The following is a 21,672-nucleotide window of genomic DNA, read 5'->3' as shown; positions in this document are numbered from 1 at the left end:
CTGGAGCCAGAAGCTCTACAGTCCAGTCGTAGAGGCTTCTGAGCTTTGTGTTAGCAGCTTGGAAGGAGCTGAAAAAGACTGCATCCATGTAACAGCAACAAGCTTTTTATTAAAAAAAATGATCATCTGTACAAATAACATGGATTATTCCCTCAGAAGCCAATGCCAGCGAGTCCAAAAGCAGGTAAAACATCACTGTTGTTTTTTTAATGGCTGTTTTAACTCGGGTTAAAGTTAGTGTTTTAACAACTGAGCTAACTAGGCTAACTAGCTCCACTGAGACAAGAAGAAACTGACATTCATTCATTTGTGAAGAATTTTGTCTTCTTTGTACCTTAATGAACCCTTTCTCAAAAATAACCCTTTCACAAATACAGTATGTACTATAATTTACCACATCACTGTAGAACAATTGTATATTGTGTTTATTGCACCTTAACCCTTTTACATTTCTATATTATAGCAGCAATGAGCTTAGAATTTAGTCTTCTTTGTACCTTAAATAACCCTTCTCAAAAACAACCCTTTCACAAATGCAGTATATATACTTCAATTTACCATAATACCAATGCTGTAGGAAACGTACGTAATGTTACTCCTCTGTCTGAAAATCAAGGACAATTTTATATTGTGTTTATTGCACCTTAACACTTTAACTTTTCTATATATTTATGTCACTGCCTGCATGGTTCCTTAACAAACTAACTAACAAGTGTGAATGTGAATTTGTATTCATTATTAAACTTTTCCTCCTTTTGTAGTACAAACCTTATCTTACAAACTTCTGTCTGTCCTGTAAAACTTGTTAACAGACCAAAGGCGTACGTTTACCACAAACAAAGGCGTTAATAGACATTCATAAATACACATAAATCATTGAAAATGCTGCGTTAGTTGATAGAAAGTGACCATCAACGTTACTTTAAAGCTCGCATAAACGACCAATTTAACCGTTTTTTCCATTTTCATGTGAAGCTCGACACATTGAGGTTAAAATAAGGTTGACTGTTGTTAACCAGATAAACAGTGCGGTTTCTCCCAGCAAAATGCACAAATCATACAATTAATCGGTGCAAATGCATGAAGCCGATTCGATACTATATATATATATATATATATATATATATATATATATATATATTGAGACAGTCGATACAATATACATGCAATACTTTTAATTAGATCATTTATCCCAGTCTATTGTGCTGTAATGACACATTATCTCGTGAAATGTTGACATTTCATATGAATTGATATGCAGTGTTCGCAAATTAGAGAAGTGACGATCATGACATCATCTTAAAATGTGCTCAAGCACTGTGTCCCTGTGTAATGTGTGTATGTGACTCAAGTAATGCAGTGGCTTTTTCTTTTGTCTTTGACATCAGATCGTGTCATTTTGTAATAATATCTCGCTGAAAAGGATGCAGAGAGATAGACGTGTTGATTCGCCAGTCCGATTAGGAATATGTTTATTTATTCCCCCTCGTTTCCCTTCTTGATATGCAATGCAACCGACTTTATTGTGCTGTTATGTTGGCTGCACTGAGTCGACTGCCAATCAAAGTTGTTTTTCTCCTCTCTGCTGCCTTTCTTTCTGCAGCAGTGAGGGGGCGCCTTTCAAAGTGCAATCCTCAAAGGCATGTTTGCTGCCTGCAGCTCAGCATCTAGAACAGAGGTTCTCAACCTGTGGGTCGGGACCCCCAGAGGGATCCCCACATGATTTCTTTTTTTTTTGGGGGGGGGGGTCCCCAGATGAAAGTGAAGTGACAATTTAAGGACCTTTTTTAAAAATACCCTTTTTTAATACCAAGAAAAAGACTATTACCGCATAAAAAGTAATCAACAAACTAACTGGTCAAACAAATTGTCAAATAGCGTAAGAAAGAGGCAAACATTTTGAAAATAGTCAATCTACAAGCTCACAACGCCTCACATTGTAGATCTGCTATTTTCACTATCTGTGGACAACCGAGTCAAACTAAATGTAATGCCTCAACTCCTACAATTCCAAGTGCTTATCAGGGTGGGGGGGGTCCCCTGTTCAAATATGATTATTTTGTGGGGTCACGGCCTGAAAAGGTTGAGAACCACTGATCTAGAAGGAGATGGAACAGAGGAAGGAATGTGTGTGCAAGCAAGGAATTCAGATCTTCTGACTTGCTGTTGTCATGCCCACTACTGTGCATTTCTGGGGGATAGACGGTCATTGTTTTTGTCATTTCTTCTTGAACGGCATGTATGAGGCTGCACAGCAATGTATGTCACCGATCACATACGGATAATGCTGTGAGATAGTTGAGTATAGCTGAGTTAACTGTCCCCCTAATTGTCATGTTGTGGTATGATAATGGTGTAATGGCTCAGACCATGAACACAGACATTTAATCAGTCTACTTCCTGTACCTGGGGATTACTGGGGTTTAATGTTAGCCTCTATGCTCTGAAAACTGGCCATACAGATTAAAGAGCCTACTAGCCAGACCCTGGCTGTTTCTAACCCCTCTAAACTTGAGTTTCTCTGTAAGCCTTTTTTTAGCTTGGTGAAAATGTGAAATTCACTGATGCTAGACATGCAACTGCATGCAGTTTTTTATAAATAGTTGACAATGGTATAACCTCCATGCCTCTGGGATTTTCCTGTGGGAGAGATGTTATAAATGGTGGTTATTCTAATTCATCAACATGGGTCTCTGCCACACTACATCTCTTTGTTCTACCTGCTTGCCATGCTCGCTCGTTCTCTGAGAGGTTCAGTCACTGTGTTTGCCTGTGTTTCTTCATCATGTAGACTGGTGGTTTGTTTGTCTTGGTTGTGTCTGCTGTCCTACCCAGCAGCTCCCCTCCCCTCTCTCTCTCTCTTTCGCTCTGGGCTGCAGCTGGTTGTTTTGCGCTACTCCTCTGAGTTCAGGTTGCAGAGCCAAAAACAGGGCTGGCTGCTGCTTGCATTTCCGGTGAGGGGGGACGAGTTGGTTGAGGCTGTCAGGACGACCGGTGCAATGATAAGGACGGACCCCCTGTTCGGCCTGCAGTTGGAATGCAGATTGAATATCCTTCTCCTGTATCTGCAGCCCCCTGCTCTCTCTTCTTCTCGTCCCTCCTCCTCCCACTGACACATTTACCCTTGGAAGACTGCTGGCATCATTTTTCCTCTTCTTTGTTCTGCCTAGGTCATGCTCTCCTGCGTTGATATTCCTTTGCGAGTGGTGCTGCTCGTTCTGTTGTTGTGAGCCTGTTAGCAAAAAGCCTGTCTTTGTTCCCGTGTTTCTCTTTTTCCTTTAAGTGATGTCATCGTTGTTTTGCATTTCATTTCTGCCTTGGTTCTGGCTCTATCAATAAACAAATGACCTCTCCTGTGAGAGTTTGTGTTTTATGAATATCAAACCATTTGCACCTGTCACAACCCCCCCCCCCCCTCTCTATCTGGTCATTGAGCATTATTCATGTCAGCATCATCATTTATTTTAGACTGCTTTTGATCAGAAAATAGATGCTCTTTTGAACTTAAAAGAAAACATAAGTTATATGATTTATATTCAGCTAGCCATACGGCTTTGTGTGAGACTCAGCCGGTTTGCAGTGCACATGCGTAAATATGATCATGAAATATACATAATGATATGTAATACGATACGATGTAAAATTATTTCATTTTATCTCCCTATATAAAAGCTCTGCATCTGAGATACTGAGAGTAGGTAGGGGACTAGGGTACATTATATCAATTAGCTGAAGTTGTATGGCCTGTACTGTGGTAGAAATACAGTGAGGTGGGTGGTTTGTATTGTGGTAGAAATACAGTGAGGTGGGTGGGTGTATGTGGATGCAGCTTTGACACAGCCCAACAGGCCGACCGACTCAATCTTCACTTGTTTATTACCCACAACAATTAGTTCTTATGAAAAATTGCATTTTCATAAGGTGGGCTATTTCTGTGGTGCCATACATGTGTTTGAGTGTCGGAGCTATGATACTTGACAGGACTGCAACCGCGATGATTTTTTATTAGTTTAAATGCTTTAGAGAGAAACTGAGTGGGAGTTAAAACAAAGTTTTTCAGAACTCTCCCTTTCTATTCTAACCACAGCATTTTCAGGTCAGATTAATCAGAGTTAATCGTGTAAGTCCTCCTGATATAGAGGTGATGTTTTGTTGTGCGTCAGCAGATTTAGTGCAGACTGTAGGATGTGTCATTTCCTGCTGTGACATAAACTGTACTTCCTGTTTTGTTGTGACTTGTTGCATGTCCAGACGTCATACAGTATATCAGAGACAGACTTTCTGATCTGTGTGTCCCTGCCTGTCCAGACATATCAGAGACAAACTTAATGCCCATGTCATCGTAAGGTGGTCAGAAGAAGTTGCTACTGCGCTGAACCCCACCCCTGCCTCAGATCAGTAGGTGTTATGTAGTATGTAGCCGATATCACTGCTCCTCTTATAACTTAGTTATTACTGTAGCTTTACTAATGTTGAAAGACTGATGACATAGTCTAATTCTTGAGTTAGATAGCGACCGGCCTGTTTTTATTTTCTCTGTTTGCCTTTACAGATGTTTTGCCTGGCTGTGTTTTGGGGTCAGAAACTAAAAGGGTGTGCCATGCAGTTGTTATTATCCAGTCTTACTGTAATCTGATATTATTATAAACAAGAGGAGTGGGCTTTGTACGTTTGTAAAAAAAAGTTTACTTTTTTTTCCTGTTTGTTGATGGTGTATGTGCAGTGGTTCATATCCCCACTGGACTAGGGTCAAATCCCATAAGAGTAATCTCTGCTGTGTCTTCCTACAACACTGTCTCTCTCAGCTTTCATACTGTCTTTCTCAATAAAGAAGAAAAACACATTAAATGAAGTGGACAAACTGGCTGCTCAACAAAGAACAGAAACTTGTTTGTTAGATCTGTGATTGTCTCATTCCTGTGTGTTGATAGATGTCGAGAGTAGAGCCTGACAGATGACCGAGTTTTGTAGTTTGTTTTCATGTTTTGTGTCCTAGACCACCGATTACAGTTGTATTGATCGAAATTTCATAAGAATTTGCTAAATCAATTCTATTCGATCTGAAAAATGTAGATTTAATTAAAGTACAAATTCTAAAATATGCACTCTACAAGCTCACAATGCGTCACACTGTGAGTGACGCATTGTGGCTATAATGACATTGCCAAAAATAGGAACACCAGGTTGAAAGTGGTAAAAAATCTGGACATATTGGCTGCATAATTGCAGATACCGATCTTATCAAAAAAGGCAAATAATGACAGATATATCATTATCAACCAAACCAACATTTATAAGTCTTGCTCTTAATTATAATTCTGTATCCTCATCATACCAAGATCATCTGAAACCAGTTACCAGACAGAATGGTAACCTACATTATGATGATGACATCATCATTGAACAGTAGATACGTGCTGGTGCAAACGTTTGTCTTAACTGTAGATGTTGACTGACAGACACCTGTGTTGCCACTGGGCTGGCCCATGGCGGAATGGTTCCCATGTTCACTCGCAGACACAAAAGTGGGTCAGGGTCTGTGTCTCAACATGTTGTACTCCAATGCATTTCTCAACCCCTTTTCAATCCTCCTCTGTTCTATTTGATCTACTGTGACAGTGGGACTGTAATAACAATAAACCCAAGCAACAGATGGGGAGGTGATAGAGTTATTATACCACATTAATCTTGCCTTATTTTAGGCATTTCGTAACAGAAAATCTGTTAAACAGGTTCCAAAATAGCAGATCTACAAGGTCACAATGGGACACGCTGTGAGTTTGTAGAGCTGCAATTTTCATCCTTTGTTGCATGATAGTATATAGAGCTTAAGTGGTTAATGTGTGATATAATGAACATAATTCCTTCAGTGGGTGCTGGCGTATATAGGTCGGGAGGTGGCGCCTCCTACAGGTCCGGGCCCCCTCTCTGGACATGTAGGAATAGGGGGTAACTTAAGTTTCAACCACTGCAGAGAGAGGGGGTACGTTTCAATCACCGCAGAGAGAAGTGAAATACCACATGGAGCTACCAGTCATATAAACAAGGTGCCGAATGCCAGAGAGCTGCCATGACCTAAAATTAAGTAACAAGCTTCACCGGTCACCAAGCCCCCCTGTAGCTGTCTACCCCCCTAATACTCCTAGATAATGGGACGTGCGGTTAAAGGGGAAACGGCATGTCCACACTGGAAATGCCAGTGTGGCTCCCTCAGGCTGCAGGGAACTAACTCGGCTTTGGGCTCCGCACTCGGATTTCACACACAGGGCGAAGCTCCCACCGTCTTCTGCTAGAGAGACCATTGTATGAGCGAGGGCTGATACTAGATGGCTCTGGGTCTGAGAGTAGGCCAGCTAACCTCTCTGCATGGGTGTGTTTCTCTTGGCGTCCAGGACGCTGCTGTGTTTGTGTGTTTGGTCTGGTCCAGATCTGCTACTGAGGAGAGAGCTGCCCTCTGGAAGGCCTCCTCAGCTCTGTCTGTCCGTCTGTCTTTCCATCAGCCCCTGATGGTTGCTTGCTTCCTCCTTATTGTGAATCCCCTTTTCAAATGAGGAACTGGGAATTTTTCTTCTGATGACATCACTGTGTTTTTCTATGCTCCTACCCTTAGCTTTGGTTTTATTTTTATTTTTTTTGTATTATCATTCATATACATTCCAGAAATGTACTGTATACCTAAATACAGAGAGATGCATGCACTATACATACTACATTTATGTATGTGTGTGTGTATTGTAACTCTCCTTCGCATATCTTGAGGACCATTCAGCCGATCCTCTTTCACACTTGGTGGGTTTATTGCTGAGGAACCAAGGCTGTACAATCTCGAGTGTCAAGTTGATCAGATCAGCGATTCTGCAGAACCAGACCGCTTAATTCGGGCACGCATTCCAAACACCTACATGCTCCGAACGGGCACGGCATTAGTCTATCATTAATCCAGCTTCTTATCCATAGAGTTTGTTGTTTGAGCAGCAGTTTGACCTCTCTGTATCCTCTATGAATCACAGCATGTCCTTGTTGGCTTTCTTTAGAGAAACACCATAACAGGAGGAATGTTTTTACAGCATCACTGCAGACGGCCCCTCTCCTCCGCAGTTGATTTTAAGGTGTCCAGTCCAACTCTACGCCCGGCTCCAGTCTTTGTGTGTGTGTGTGTCTGACTGTGTGTGTACGTGTGTGTGTGTCCGTGCACGTTCGGCTCTACCCACCAGCGTTAACATTTCAGGGCCTACTTTGACTGCAAAATGTGTTCTGTTTTGTTATACCTTGTGCCGTGTTAATTCATCATATATTGGTCACATACTTTATGGTCTCATGTACTTCATATTAATTCATACAAATGACACAACCTAAGTAATTTAAAATGGATGTACAAATCTCAAATGGAAATAAATTAAAGAACACAAACTGAAACTACAGTCATTCTGTATGCACAATTCTGTCTATAAGATATCTCAGTGCCCTGGTGGAGTATCCATAACAATTTATTTGTACAACAGTATATCATATATATATTTCACACATGAAAAATCTAAGTGCTTTACATAACAATAACTCAAGCAACATATATAATGCAAAAGAATAATAGAAGGAACACAATAGAGTGGGGGGAAAAAAAATCAAATAAAGCATTTTCTCACACTGTCCGATTCGGCATGAGCATCGAAGTGTGTAAGACAACACCGTTGCAAAAGCCCTGAATTTATACACAATCTGAATGAAGATTACAAGTAACGCTGATTATCTCTTATCAGTAACCAAACTTTTCTGTTTGTGTGTGTGTGTGTAGGTGATGGTGAACGGTGAGAAGGACAGAGCGTCTCTGTTGTACATGAAGGCCATGGTGAGCAGGGGCAGTGTGGACGCCTTGTCTCAGCAGATGGCTTCTCATCCTCAGTACTTGGAGAGCTTCCTACGCACACAGCACTACATTCTGCACATGGACGGCCCCCTGCCTCTGCCCTACAGACACTACATCGCTATCATGGTCAGTATGCCTGCCAGCCGTTCTGCGTACACACACGTATAAACTTATCGTAAGCATCGGTGGGAAAAAGTACCTTAAAGCCTGAATGAAAGTAGAAGTAGAGATATCTCCTTAGCAAATGGCTCTGGTAAAAGTGGAACTCGCCCATTAGAATACCATTTGAGTAAATGTCTTAAAAGTATCAAATGAAATGATCTGATATTAAATGTACTTAAAGATCGAGTGCCACAGGTGTATTTCCTCCGAAATAATTATCATTAGTGGGTATTATTGTTATATCCTGTTTTTATAGCATGGGTCCTAGGGGCTGAGCCATCTAGAGGAGTGTCTGTCTGTCTGTCTGTCTGTCTGTCTGTCTGTCTGTCTGTCTGTCTGTCTGTCTGACTTTGTCTGTTCATGAAAGTAGGTAGCTGATATATTGCACTTTTACTTCAGCGCTAGGTATACTCTTGGTTGCTTGTTTTAGAAGAAAATGCATTTAATACCTCTGGTGATTAGTAGTTTCGTTCCCTACGTATGTTGAATGCACTTATTGTAAGTCGCTTTGGATAAAAGTGTCTGCTAAATGACTGTAATGTAATGCAATGTCTGTCTGGGGTTAATCTTGCAAACCGCTGGACCGATCAGCGCAATTTTTTTTCAGTCTGTTATTATATATATTATTTGTCCATTTCCCATCGAATCTTACAGCTTTCAATGAGAAACTGAACATACACAGCCGAGACTAGTGGCAGTGTGTCACGACTGTGTATCAAATGTAAATGGTGTTCTCTCTTAGTTTTATTAAGTTTATTCTGTATGTCTTAAAGATGAAAGTGTTCGGCCAGCGGTCCGGGAACCTAGGCTCCAATGTAGCCTGACATCGCGGTGCGGGTTCGAGTCCCGATCCCGGCGGCGTTCGCTGCATGTCACTCCCCATCTCTCTCCCCGTTTCCTGTCTACCTACTGTACTATATCAATAAAGGCACAAAAAAGCCCCAAAAAACATTTCTTTAAAAAAAAGAAGAAAGATTGACGTGTTCAAATGAGCAAAAATTCTGTTTTGATCACCATTTGCTTGAAATGTTGGGGTAAATTTTTATATGCTGAAATTTCAACCCATAAGAATTCCTCCTCACTTCAACGAATTAGAACATACAATCCAGTATCTCTTAGATATGGCCGTGGGTGATGATTGTTGCATCTGCTCTACTGTTGCCATCTTCATTGGTACAGTAAGTAAGTAAGTAAATAAGTAGCCCTGGGAACCAACTGTTCCCAAGCCATGTGGCCCATAGGTCCGGAGCCTATCTCCTGTTTCTGTAGTGTGAGTCGGCTCAATGTATAAGTTACCCATGGTTTACTGTATGTCAAAGGGACTTAACCCCAATCCAACCCTTGATGCTGAGTGCCAAGCAGGGAGGCATAGGGTACCATTTTTGTTTTAACCCCGACCTCCCAATTTCAGTGCGGATATTCTAACCACAAGGCCACTGTATCTTCCTTGGTAGGAATAATATGCTGAGCAGGCTGAACATGCTGACACCTATACTAACTTGAACACTATTGGCTATTCAAAGTAAATTTTACGCTAGCCGCCTAGAAGTGTGGTGTGTGTGTGTGTGTGTGTGTGTGTGTGTGTGTGTGTGTGTTTCTGGGGTGTTTCTTGCAAACTGCTTGACTGATCAACGCCAAATGTATTGTGCATGCTGCCAGTCGCCCAAGTAATTCCTCAAATATTATTCACCTGTTTTATACCTTTTATTTTAAATATTTAACTTTAAAAACCTTTGTTTTATACTGGAAGTCAATGGGGGTACAGATTGGGCTGAAACTTTTCCCAAATAGTGTAGAGTACTGATGTCATAGAATGACTTATATCAAAGTTGTCAGACATGACATCAGAGATCCACAGGGAAGCCACGCCGTTATTAGACCCCATCTTGTTTTCAAGAAATGTTTTGGATTGAAAAGTAACATCACCTTTAAAAACTGTTGTGGAGTCAAATTAAAGTATGTAGGTATGAACTAGCCTTCAATCTGTCACGTGTTAGAATGCTCCGCTGTTATTGGACTTGGATCACCTGTATGGAATGAATGGCGTTTCTCTCCCCCCCCCCCCCCCCAGGCTGCAGCAAGGCATCACTGTAGCTATTTGGTGGCTCTCCACTCAGCCCAGTTCCTGCGGGTCGGCGGGGATGCTCAGTGGTTGCAGGGTTTGGAGGCAGCGCCCCCACGCCTTCGCCACCTCAACCACATCAACAAGGTCCTGGCTCACCAGCCCTGGCTGACTGCCTGCTCACACATCCAGGTATGCAACCACAACGGTCACTAGCACACACACAAAACACACAGAACACCCTGAGAGCTCGACACATACTGGAGATTAGAACCTCGACCAATGCCAGATCTGTGGGTCCTGTGCTGGTCCTTTGTTTTTGCAGAGTCCTAGACCACTGATTAGCGATGTTTTGACAGATATTTTGTCAGTGACAAATCAATTCTAACCAATTTGAATATAGAAGATTGAAGGTCTTGTCCACGTTAATGACAACACCTAAATGTCAGTATTTGTAGATCAGTTTTTCTTTATTTACGTAGTTTTGCAGAATCACAATCTACAGGCTTCCCTCGTTGTCCCTCCAGTCCTTGCTAGACACTATTTTTAAACAAGGAACAGATTTCAAGCAGATTATTGGGAGAATGTATGAGCTTCTTAATTTGCATAACCCAACAACTTTAGATGGTCTGAAGAATAAGTGGAAGGAAGATCCAGATGAATAAATCCCAGAAGAAACCTGCCATACAATTATACAAAGAATTCACACTTCATCCATTTGTTAATGTCATGCAATTCAATTTGATCAGATCTCAATCCATTATGTGATGGGTTTAACAAGCTCCTGCAAATGTATTACATATTATGTTATGGATGTGCCCAACACTGTTTAATTTCTGTAAATCTGTCTTTGATACTCTCTCCAGTGGACCATTCTCCTTATATCGCATTATTTGGTGTTGTACCGCCAGATATGTCACTACTCACTAAGTAATATCAAAGGTAACATCTTGGCCTTCTGTACTTTGTTGGCCAGACTGATACTTTTCAAATGGGGGGAAAAAACCTTCCTCCCACTTGCTCTCATTGGATCAAAGAGGTTATGCAGTTTCTCAAGTTCGGAGAGGATAAGGTATTCCCTTCAAGGTTCCATATCAAAGTTTTATACAGCCTGGCAGTGGCAACCTTTCTTGACATTTTGTGGAAAAAATGGAAGTCGAGAATGTAACCTATGTGTTGGGCTCCACTGGAGATATCAGCCTGTGTGACTGTTTGTATCGGTGCGTGTGTGTGGTGTGTCTAATGATGATATAATGGCTAAACTGAAGATTTGTGAGTATTGTCTGCCCTGTACTGTTTGTATATAACCGTTCATACAGGGAAACATAAGTGATTCATTCTGGCTTAAAAAGATCTAAAAATGTCCAGATGACTAGGCACAATACATGCTGGAAACAGGTGTATTATTCTTTTCCAAAGTAATTCAGTCATGTTTCCCAAACTAATATTAGAATCGGTATCATATCCAAAAGTCCCATATGTGTCAGCATCTGAAATCAGTTATCTGACCCGCAGGTCAGACATGTGTCCACAATGTGTGTAAAGCAGATTTTGTGTTGTGTGTCGTCTCCTCCAGACTCTGTTGAAGACAGGAGAGCAGTGCTGGTCGCTGGCTGAGTTGGTCCAGGCTGTGGTTCTGCTGGCCCACTGTCACGCTCTCTGCAGCTTCGTGTTTGGATGTGGAACGGACACAGAGGCCGTCCCGCTCCCCAAAACGCCCAACGGGACTCCCCCGCCCAGCTACTGCCCATCCGACGCTGCCAACGGCAACACCCCCAACCTGTCCGCCTCTGAACACTTCACCAGACGACGGGTAAACGGACTGATGTTTATTTTACACACTCGTAACATCTACATAACAATGTAAATCAAATGAAATTGTATTTGTCAATCACACATTAACCACATGTGTCCCTATTCTGGGGCAAACATTTGGCGAATATAGAAGATCTATAAGTTTGCTGGCCTTGTAGATCGGATGTTTTCGGCGAGCTTAGAGGGGAAAAAAGGAGCCGACGAAGTATAGAGTCCTGTGGGACCAAGGCCTTAAACCTTAAATGTGCGATTGTTTACAATGTATAAAGTAGGGTTATTCAGAATCAGATACATTCTGAAATGGTTTGATTTGTTGATGGAAAGTGGTCTGTTTGGAACTTTCATACTTAGATCTCTTTCACTACAATATTTTTTTTTACAACGCATAACATTTACAGCCCCAAAATACAGCACACACAGTTTAAAAATCATGTATCTATTGTGTTAGTCCTTTTATCAAGAGTAAATCATTGTATTTGTTTTATTTTTGGTGGTGGGGATAACTATTTTTGTACATTTGCGTCACTAAATGGGCTTGTAACATATTATGTTAAAATTTACATTGAGATGCTTCTTTCCTCAGCTTCACATTACCTTAATTTTAGGACAAAAACTTTTGGCTTGTCACAGCGTCTGACGTGTAGATCAGTGTATCTCAAATTGTGAGAGTCACAGATCCCTTTTAGCATTTTCTGTGGATCCTGTTTGCATGACATCTGCTGAGTTTGTTCCAGACGTGGAGGAAAATATTACACTGGCCTGCCTGTAATTTAGCAACACATGGTGAAATAACAGAGAACCACAAAACACAGGTGCTCAGCAAATGAGGAGCCTACTTAAGGCATGATGACCCATTGACGTGTGTGTGTGTGTGTGTGTGTGTGTGTGTGTGTGTGTGTGTGTGTGTGTGTGTGTGTGTGTGTGTGTGTGTGTGTGTGTGTGTGTGTGTGTGTGTGTGTGTGTGTGTGTGTGTGTGTGTGTGTGTGTGTGTGTGTGTGTGTGTGTGTGTGTGTGTGTGTGTGTGTGTGTGTGTGTCTTTTAAATAAAAGTTAAGATTGTTTAGAAAGTTCAAGAAATCTCGGATCCCCAGACGTAGAGCGGGGTTATGAATGATATCCTGCTTTCATATTCTAATTCTGTCTGTCATCCGATATGCCTCTCTCAGATCTGTAGGATGTAAATGTTGTGTGTGTGCATAGTGAAGATTCCCAGGGGTGAGGTGGTGACCGTGTGCTTGTTGTCCCTACAGTCTCTGGACTCCAGCTGTGACATGGTGGGTCTCAAAGAAAGAATCCACAGATCCCAGGAAGAGAAGGAGAAACGAGAGGAGCGCCTCCTACTGGTTCACACACTCCAGCAAACCGGTAGCCACTATTGACCTACAGTACTTGAGATACTGACACATTTTTGTTATCTTTGTGGGGACTTCAAAAGCAATTTTCCATTAAAATGCCATTTTTATTGACCTACTGGCCCAACCTAAATACAACCTCAAAATCTGTAACCCGGTGTTGCCCCGGTGGCTCACCTGGTAAGAGTGCATGCCACATATATAAGTAGGGAAGTGCGTGGATATTCGGTTAAGCGGTTAAACAGGGCTGCCCATACTAACCGTTTACAAATAATATTCGTTTATTCTATTAAATATATTTTTTATTGAGATATTTACGTTTTTTCTATATTGCTGTCCTGTCTTAATAAAATCATGCTTTAACAAGCAAAATAAGCAGGTGCCGATCACCCAGGGCTCGGGCACCCACGGGAGACAACGAGCGGCCACTGGGAATGCGCTGGTCGAGCGGTTAAAATGTGCTGTAACGCGTGTACTGTGCAGGATGCACGATCGCACGTAATTCTGTCATTCAAACTCTCTCGCTGTAATTTTCAAAGTCTGATTATTAATTCCTTGCGCCAGTTCTTATCCGCCAAATAATCCAATTGTAGGCTACAACTTGAAATATAGACTACATTCACTGTTTCATCTTGTGCTGTAGTGACAGCCTAATTGATATGACCTACTTTTGTGCTTAATTTTTTTAACCGCTGGGAACATTCTTATATATAAAGGCTGTAGTCCTTTGCACAACTTGTCCGGGTTCAAATCCGCCCTGAGGCTCTTTGCTACATGTCATCTCTTTCGCTCCTGCCTTTTTTCTCTCTCTCTCACTGTCACTATCAAAAATGAAGCAGAAATGTCGGGGGCAAAAAAACAATCTTAAAATATTTTTAACCCTAACCCAAGGCTGACCCTCTATTTTTGTGGGGGACTTCTACTAAGATAATAGAACAAAGACACACACTCACTCCCCATAGGTGTATCCACTCTCTACAGCAGTTAAACCACATGTTGTGTTATAGCAGCAGTAAAACTTAGGCCTCATATGAAAGCTGATTGATGATCATGCGTCATGTGTATATTTACTGACTTGCTCCCCCATCCCCTTGCCCTTACTGTCCGTCCCGTCAGACATGGAGGAGGAAGAGGAGGTCCTATACTGTGCAGACGCCTCCCGTTTCATCTCGGACCCTGACTTCTACTACCAGGAGATCGCCCGCAGAGAAGACGACCACTTCCAAGTGTTCAGGGTTCAGGTGAGGACAGTCAGAGAGAATCTGACACCAGCCCGGTCACAACAGGTGCTCCGGTCACTAAACTTGTGTCCGCTTTAGAGGGACGTTAGCATGATGCTGTGTTACGAGACATTGGCACCACAGCAGTACCTAGACCACTTAAGCCCTGTTTCATACTTTGTCATGCTGCCGTGTTGAGCGATAATAACCAATCTATAAGCTCACAACACCTTGCGACTAAAGACATGCCCAAAATAGGGATGCCCGGTTGGAAGTGGTTAAAGCAGCTATATAGGTCGAAATTAGCCAACTATTCACTTCTGTTTGAATGTAGTATTTGAGATTTTATGGAATAAAACACATTCTACATCATAATGTATCGTGGGCTGTCCATCAGCTGACCGTCTTGTCTCTGTTGGTCTCTACACAACGGCCATTTTATAAGATGTAGACTTGTTGTCTGCTGTCAGACAAGCTCCAGGCTGCACCAGACATTTCTGAACGTCTAGGATTTTAAAAGAAGGATAAGACATGGCCTAAAAAAATTCTCCCGGAAGTAGTTGAGTAAAGGGAGACAGCTCTCACAATATACTGTCTTGATATGAATGGGACAGCAATGTTAAAGTCTGCATTACAAATATGTGACATTGTTTCCAACACTGAGCTGTATTACAGGTAAGATTTTTTTAAATGCCTGTGTCTTTGTTTTGATTATACCTAAATTTTGTTCTGCAAGACATTGTTGAGGATGTGATTGGCTATCTATAAGCTGACATTGGCTATGCTAAGTCAACACTGTTGAATACTGTGCTGGATGTAAATTAACCACTTTAACCCTAGCGTCCCTATTCTAGGGCAAAGATTCAGCGACAATAGTAAAGCGTTGTGAGCTTGTAGATCAGCTGTATTTAGTGTAAACTTTAAGTGAAAACTGGAATTGGGCTAGTATGGAACCCTGGGGGACTCGGATGAACTAAGAATAGTGTTTTAAGTTATTTTAATGAAGATAAGATGAATAAACCTGATAAACCTGGCTGCACATAGTCAAATCTCAAACATCAGACAGACTTTATTTCCTTCTAAATACATACAGTATAATGTTTCAAGGGATTAGCTTGCCCATGATTTAGATATGATTGATGGCAGACTATATTAGTTCTACCAAAGAAAATTACAAATGCCGCTCCGAGATCACCAAGCTTTATCTTATTTCCTCTTGAATTGTATGTTATGGAATGTTCCCCCAAAGGGATTGGAGTTTAAAGTGCATATTCGTGGTAATTTAATTACATTTTAGTTGCATTTGTTCTGTTTTTGTGTTCTCTAATAAGTTTTGTGAGATATGTGGTGTTCAAATTCCTGTGCATGTACTATAGTCCTTGGAGAGTACCGTGTTTCTGATTGTAACCCTGCTTGCTTAGCTAAATGGTTTGAGTGGTTTGATTATTTAATTGAATACTTTATTAACAGTTTGCAAACGGTACAGTTATACAATTTTGCTTAAAGGATAGCAAAAATAGCCCTGAGGGCGTGTTTCCATTGTGGTCCTGTGTATTCAATTCATCAGTAAGGTTAGCTAACTACTTGACTAGCCTGACTGACCTTTTACTGCTGTCCAAACCTTCAGGGGTCTATGTCCATTCTGTCTTAGGAACATTTATAAGTGACTACAACCTATAGCAGTGGTTCTCAAAGTGGGGTCCATGGACCCTCCTTGAGGGGGTTCCACTTCCAACGTTTCTGTAACTCTTGAGAGTGAAGAAATGGGAACGTAAGGGTCCATTTGTACACTCTCAGAGTTACGGAGTTCCTTGAAATTAAAACGTTTTAGAACCACAGCTCTTATTCTTGCTCTGTAAAGCACTTTGAGCTGCATTTCATGTCATGAAAGGTGCTATACAAATAAAGTTTATTATTATTATTATTATTAAAGTGATCTGCTTGTTATGCTTGTGTAGTAAGTGACGGTTTGCTGAAGTTAAGTTTGTGTTGTATTCTTTTTGAACAGGACTATTCGTGGGAGGACCACGGCTTCTCGCTGGTCAACAGGTTGTACTCGGACATCGGACATCTCCTGGACGATCGGTTCAGGAGCGTCACCGGTCTCCCATCCGTCCACAGTCCAGACCTGAAGCGAGCCATCTGGAATTACATCCACTGTGTGCTAGGAATACGGTGAGTCCATTTGATGTGTATAACTGTATATTTATCAGGAATATATGATTTGCATAACTGTATATTCATCAGGAATATATGATTTGTATATTTGGTTACATTAGGAATATATGATTTGTATATCTGGTTACATCAGGACTATGATTTGTATAAGTGGATTATTCAGGAATATATGATTTGTATGAGTGGATTCATCAGGAATATGATTTGTATAACTGGATGCATTGTGTTTACAGTTACGATGACTATGACTATGGGGAGGTGAACCAGCTGTTAGAGAGGGATCTAAAACTCTACATCAAGGCTGTAGCTTGTTTCCCAGATGTCACCAGGACTCCAGTCTACCCTCTGCCCTGGACCCCGCTCAAACCATCAGAACGGGTGAGTAAGCCTTATTGACCGTCTGCTGCCATTTTTACAATTTAGGCATTTAGCAGATGCTCTCTTATCCTGAGCGATTTACAAAGTGTAAGGAGTGAGTTAGTGCCTTGAACCCTGGTCAACTGAGTGCTGAGAACAATTGATGAATTGGAGAATTATTTGGAACAAGTCGCATCATTTACAGTGACTTAGTGTCATTTTTATTAAGCAAGAATATCTGCATTATAGCAACAAAACAACAATAATATAGGCGGTAAATCATGTGCTGTTAAAAATGAGAATAGACTGCCACACCATAGCAGAGAAAAACAGTGAGCAGAAATATTTCATCCACCGCTGATAGAAGAGGAATTTCTAACTGTGTAAATGCGGTGCAGATGTACTGCGTTATAGACCCTGCTATTTCTTTCCTGTTTCACTCGGTTAATGAATTCTTAAATCAAAGACATTGAGATGTATTTAGATGTAAAATTCACCATAATAATATCTCTTTTGCTTCTCCTAAACCTACTTGTGTTATTCACAAGTCTGAAGTCTGTAAATAAAGTAAAATAAACATGCAGGTACATTGTTGAACAGTGTAACTGGAAGCTTAGATATATGTATTGAATATTGTTTGCAGTATGCTCTGTAAATATAATGACTGACACGCTTTATTCACAACGGATCCTAAATCGGGTCTCCTGGTGTCTCCCTCAGATACATGTAAATTTACTGATCATGGAGGCTCGTCTGCAGGCTGAGCTCCTGTACGCGCTGAGAGCCATCACTCAATACATGATCGCCTAGTTCCCAGACACACCCAAAGTCCAACTGCCCAGCGGTACGTACGGAGAGACCAGGTGAAGAGATACAGGGATGGAGATGACAGGTGGGGGAGAGCGACACACAAGTTTCAGGATATAAAAAAACAACCACGTCTCACGAATGCGCTCCTTTCCGATTCATTCTCCAGTTGTACTTACAGTATGAAAAGCTCCCCTCTTGTCTCCTCATCTCTGTGGGTTTCTTTACCTTTTATGTGAAGGACGGCTTGCATTGCGGCATCCTCATATCAAACATCTCTTCTCTCCAAATGGTTATGTGCAATTATTACTAGCTATTTTAATTTCTGTTGGTATTGTTTGTGTTCCGACGTTATTGTGATGAAAGCAGATTGTGCTTCATTGTAGCAATGTGATGGTTACCAGTGGCCAAGACCTTGTTGGTTTATCACTCTACTTTTTGTATTCAGCTATGCTCTTCTCTAAAACAAAACAAAATATTCATCTTTTTCTACAAGTTGAATGAATGTTGTTGGGAGACCTGGCCATCCTTTGTTCTGTGACAATCCTACGTGATTGTTGGTGGTTTAAATGGAGAACGAAGAGGAGAAACATTTACAAAAGTGATGGTCAAGAACAAAGTCAAAGGTGACACTGCTGGAGGATATCACATACCCATAGTTTCTTTTAATAAGCACTTTTTTAACTTTATATATTTATAATGCAATGTACATGTACGTATCTCAATGGTAGAAATTGAGACCCACAGTATGTTGGTCTGATGCCTTGCTTGTTCACTGAATGATGCAGAACAGACTTGTGAGTCCTTCAACTTTCAGACTCCGTTACAGTTTTCTTCAACCATAAATGTTTTTTGAGTCGATCTGATTCTAGTTCAGGACCTGCGGTGTTAGTTAGGTCTTAATTATTGGGGCTTTGCTATGCCCTGGTTTCAGTCAGTCCATTGTCAAAAAGAACTTGGCTGAGAAATATTTTTTGCAAGGCTGTTAATCAAAACGCACTCAACAGTCTATAGAGAAAAAGGATGTCTTTAAGTTAAAATAGAATAGGTCAGTGAAGGAAAACTGAGCCATTAGCAAGTGTTTTTATATTGACGTGCTTTGGCAAAGAAATGAAGGAGTTTCCATCTTAAAGCTAAGTTGCACTTAGTTGCACAAGCCTTTCATCAAGTGTCGCTCAAAAAATCTACTGAAAAAAGTGTCAGTTTAAAATGACAATTGTCAAAAGGGTTGTGTGACAAAGAATAAATTAGCCTTTAATGTGAATGTTAGAAAGACAACAACCATCCAAAAAAGAAATGCAGAAATGCACCGGATGAATGGATAGATGGATGGATTGAAGGGGTTCAGCACTGCTCTGTATTTTACACAAAAAAGTGTCCATGAGTAGAAGTGCACTGGTTGTCAATCACTATTGAATCTTGATTACTCAACAACAGTATGGAGTTATGATAAAAGCTTTTTGTCAACTTTGTATTTGGTGAGATGTATTAAAGCAAATTACCAGGTAAAAATCCATGGTACAATGTGCAAAGTAGATATTTTATAAACTTGTATCTTAGTTTTCTTTTTTTACTTTTTTGTAAACTGTAGGAGAGTACTATGATTGTCCTCTTGTATCTGGGTTTGCTGCTAAACCTTTTGTGCTGCACCCCCAGTAGCTTTAGAGGTGTGGATGATTTTTAGGTTTAGTACTACACGATCGAGAGAGACTAACAGTAAAGCTTTATTTGCACGCTGTAGTATGACGCCATTGCTTGCCGACCAGAACTTAACCCATTAAGGCCTGAGGTTCCGATTCGACAAAATGTCTTCTAAATATCAGTGGTTCTCAATTTTTTTCATGTCAAAGACCTCCAAAATTATATGTATTTGGCCGCCGACCCCGATATGAAAATGTTTTGTTCCAGGGACCCCCCAGAAGCAAAGATTTGAGTTAAAGATGTTTGCTTTAAAATATATATATATTCAAAGATTTGCACAAATGTTCACGATTTTTTCAAAAATAGCAGATCTACAAGCTATGAGCTTGTACATCTGCTATTTTTGAATAGCCAAAGTAATGGTTACACAGATGCGTTCCCAGTTTTAATGGGTTAATTTGAAAGCCAACGCGTTGCGATGGCTTGAACATCAGTTCTTGTCGGAAAGCGACACCAGTCAGACTATGAAGTATAAATTGGGCTTAATGTGTATCAGTTAAAGTGAAAAGTGCTGTTAATGCAGATGTTAATACAAGTGTTACGAGTGCTAACGCAGGTATTGATACAGGTGTTAATGCAGGTGCCTTGAGGCCAAACTGAAGTGGTGCTGGAGAGCTTTGGTTACCTACTGGTGGTTACTGGGAAACCTCCACACTGAATAAAATAGAGTAACTGGTGGTTCCTTTTTCCTGTAAAGACGGGAAGTGTTTGAGAGCACTACAGACCTTATGGTGTTGATCAACACCTCTGTGATATGGTGACTGAAGGCTGTAAATGCCTGCGTCTCTGTTTTGACACCACCTACAAACCCCAGCGACTCAGCAAGAGCCTACGACACAGATGGATGTTACAATTGTTCAGATTTACCACGTAAATTAATGGACAATAAACTTAACAAAAAAAATGAACAAGTGAAAAAAAAAACTTAAAAAAAAACGTTTTCTTTTTTGGAAATGTGAAAAACATGTTTTCTATAAAGATGTTATATCAAATACATTGTTTTGTTTGCTTTGTTTTGTGTGGTTGTGAAAAGGGCCTCATTTCAAAACTATTGATCGTTAAAGGTGATCTAATTCAACAAATCGAGTGGAGAAATATTCTTGTCATGACTTCTCTCAAAAAGACTAGTATAAATGCCCCACTAGCAGCGGCCCCCTATATCCACTAGATTTTTTTTTTGTGGCTGAATTTGTGTGTGTGTGTGTCATATATTATATTCACTGTAGGATGTGCTCGAGAAAAGGCCCTTGGGGCCCCCAAAGTCAGTAGAGTTAATCTTGTAATCTGCTTTATATTTGAAGCGTACATTTTGGCCTATGGGTGGCGATAGAGGAAGGGTCATGGGGTCACTACATCTGTGGGGTTCATGTACCAAGTGTTGGACGGACTGACCTACCTACATCTTAGGAGCAGGGCAAAAATAATTGAGAAATATCTTATCCTATCAAATACTTACAGAACTACAATGCTGCCAAAATCTTATACCAGCTGTACAACACTGTATTTTGTCATGTCCAGCCTGCCATCATACGTAGAACCATCATCATACAGAGGAATAGTGAATTCCTCACTATTTCTTTCAGAGAATACTTGAGGAAAATCCTTGGAACTTTCTACATGACAATGACCCAAAAGATACAAGCAAACCCACAAAATAATGTCTGTAGGAGGAGAAATGGGGGTTATACAGCCCAGATCAACCTGGCATCCTCCCAAATGTTCAAAAATTGAGAAAAAAGCAGGATCAAGTATTTTTTACACGATTTAGGATAGGTTAATCCAAAAGAAATGCTATGGGTGGACTTAAATCAGGCAGCACAAGAAAGAACTCGAACATCATACAGTTGAAGGAGTTCTGTACAGAGGACAGAATTCCTCCTAGTCAAAGTAGGAGACTGATACAAAAAAACATTACAAGAATATACTCTTTCTGCCAAAATGGGCAACTCCAGCTATTGAACCGTGGAGTTCATTTTTCTTTTCAGCATGAGGAAACTCGAATTTCCAATGTAATTTATTGAATAAGATCATCGTTAACGGTAAATTGTAATTGAAATGAGGATTATGTTTCCAAAAGTCTGATACTTACATGACAATGGTTTTCTTTCCATGGGATGGGGTGTCATTACTTTGAGCACTGATATAGGCCTACAGT

General features: G+C 40.7%; 1 protein-coding gene across 1 annotated transcript; it reads left to right on the top strand.

Moving 5' to 3' along the window:
* The first annotated feature begins 36 nt into the window (after window positions 1–36).
* On the top strand, window positions 37–20,509 carry sesn4 (sestrin 4). Its single transcript, XM_084085708.1, has 9 exons — window positions 37–184; window positions 7,793–7,990; window positions 10,098–10,280; window positions 11,665–11,901; window positions 13,153–13,267; window positions 14,371–14,495; window positions 16,483–16,649; window positions 16,886–17,030; window positions 17,730–20,509. Exons 1-9 carry the CDS (start codon window positions 119–121, stop codon window positions 17,817–17,819), a joined length of 1,326 nt encoding a protein of 441 aa, XP_083941834.1. The 5' UTR covers window positions 37–118; the 3' UTR covers window positions 17,820–20,509.
* The last annotated feature ends 1,163 nt before the right edge of the window (window positions 20,510–21,672 follow it).

The sequence above is a fragment of the Gymnoscopelus microlampas genome (genome assembly GCF_963454915.1).
Source record: "Gymnoscopelus microlampas genome assembly, chromosome: 18".
Lineage (NCBI taxonomy): Eukaryota > Metazoa > Chordata > Actinopteri > Myctophiformes > Myctophidae > Gymnoscopelus > Gymnoscopelus microlampas.
This window is presented reverse-complemented; position numbering and strand designations above follow the sequence as displayed.

What these genes read in the sequence shown, in the direction of transcription:
- sesn4 (XM_084085708.1), top strand. Translation starts at nt 119, where the DNA reads ATGATCATCTGTACAAATAACATGGATTATTCCCTCAGAAGCCAATGC. An exon ending in CTGCCTGCTCACACATCCAG is followed by an intron (nt 10,281 to 11,664) that starts GTATGCAACCAC and finishes CGTCTCCTCCAG; the next exon opens with ACTCTGTTGAAGACAGGAGA. An exon ending in TCACACACTCCAGCAAACCG is followed by an intron (nt 13,268 to 14,370) that starts GTAGCCACTATT and finishes CCGTCCCGTCAG; the next exon opens with ACATGGAGGAGGAAGAGGAG.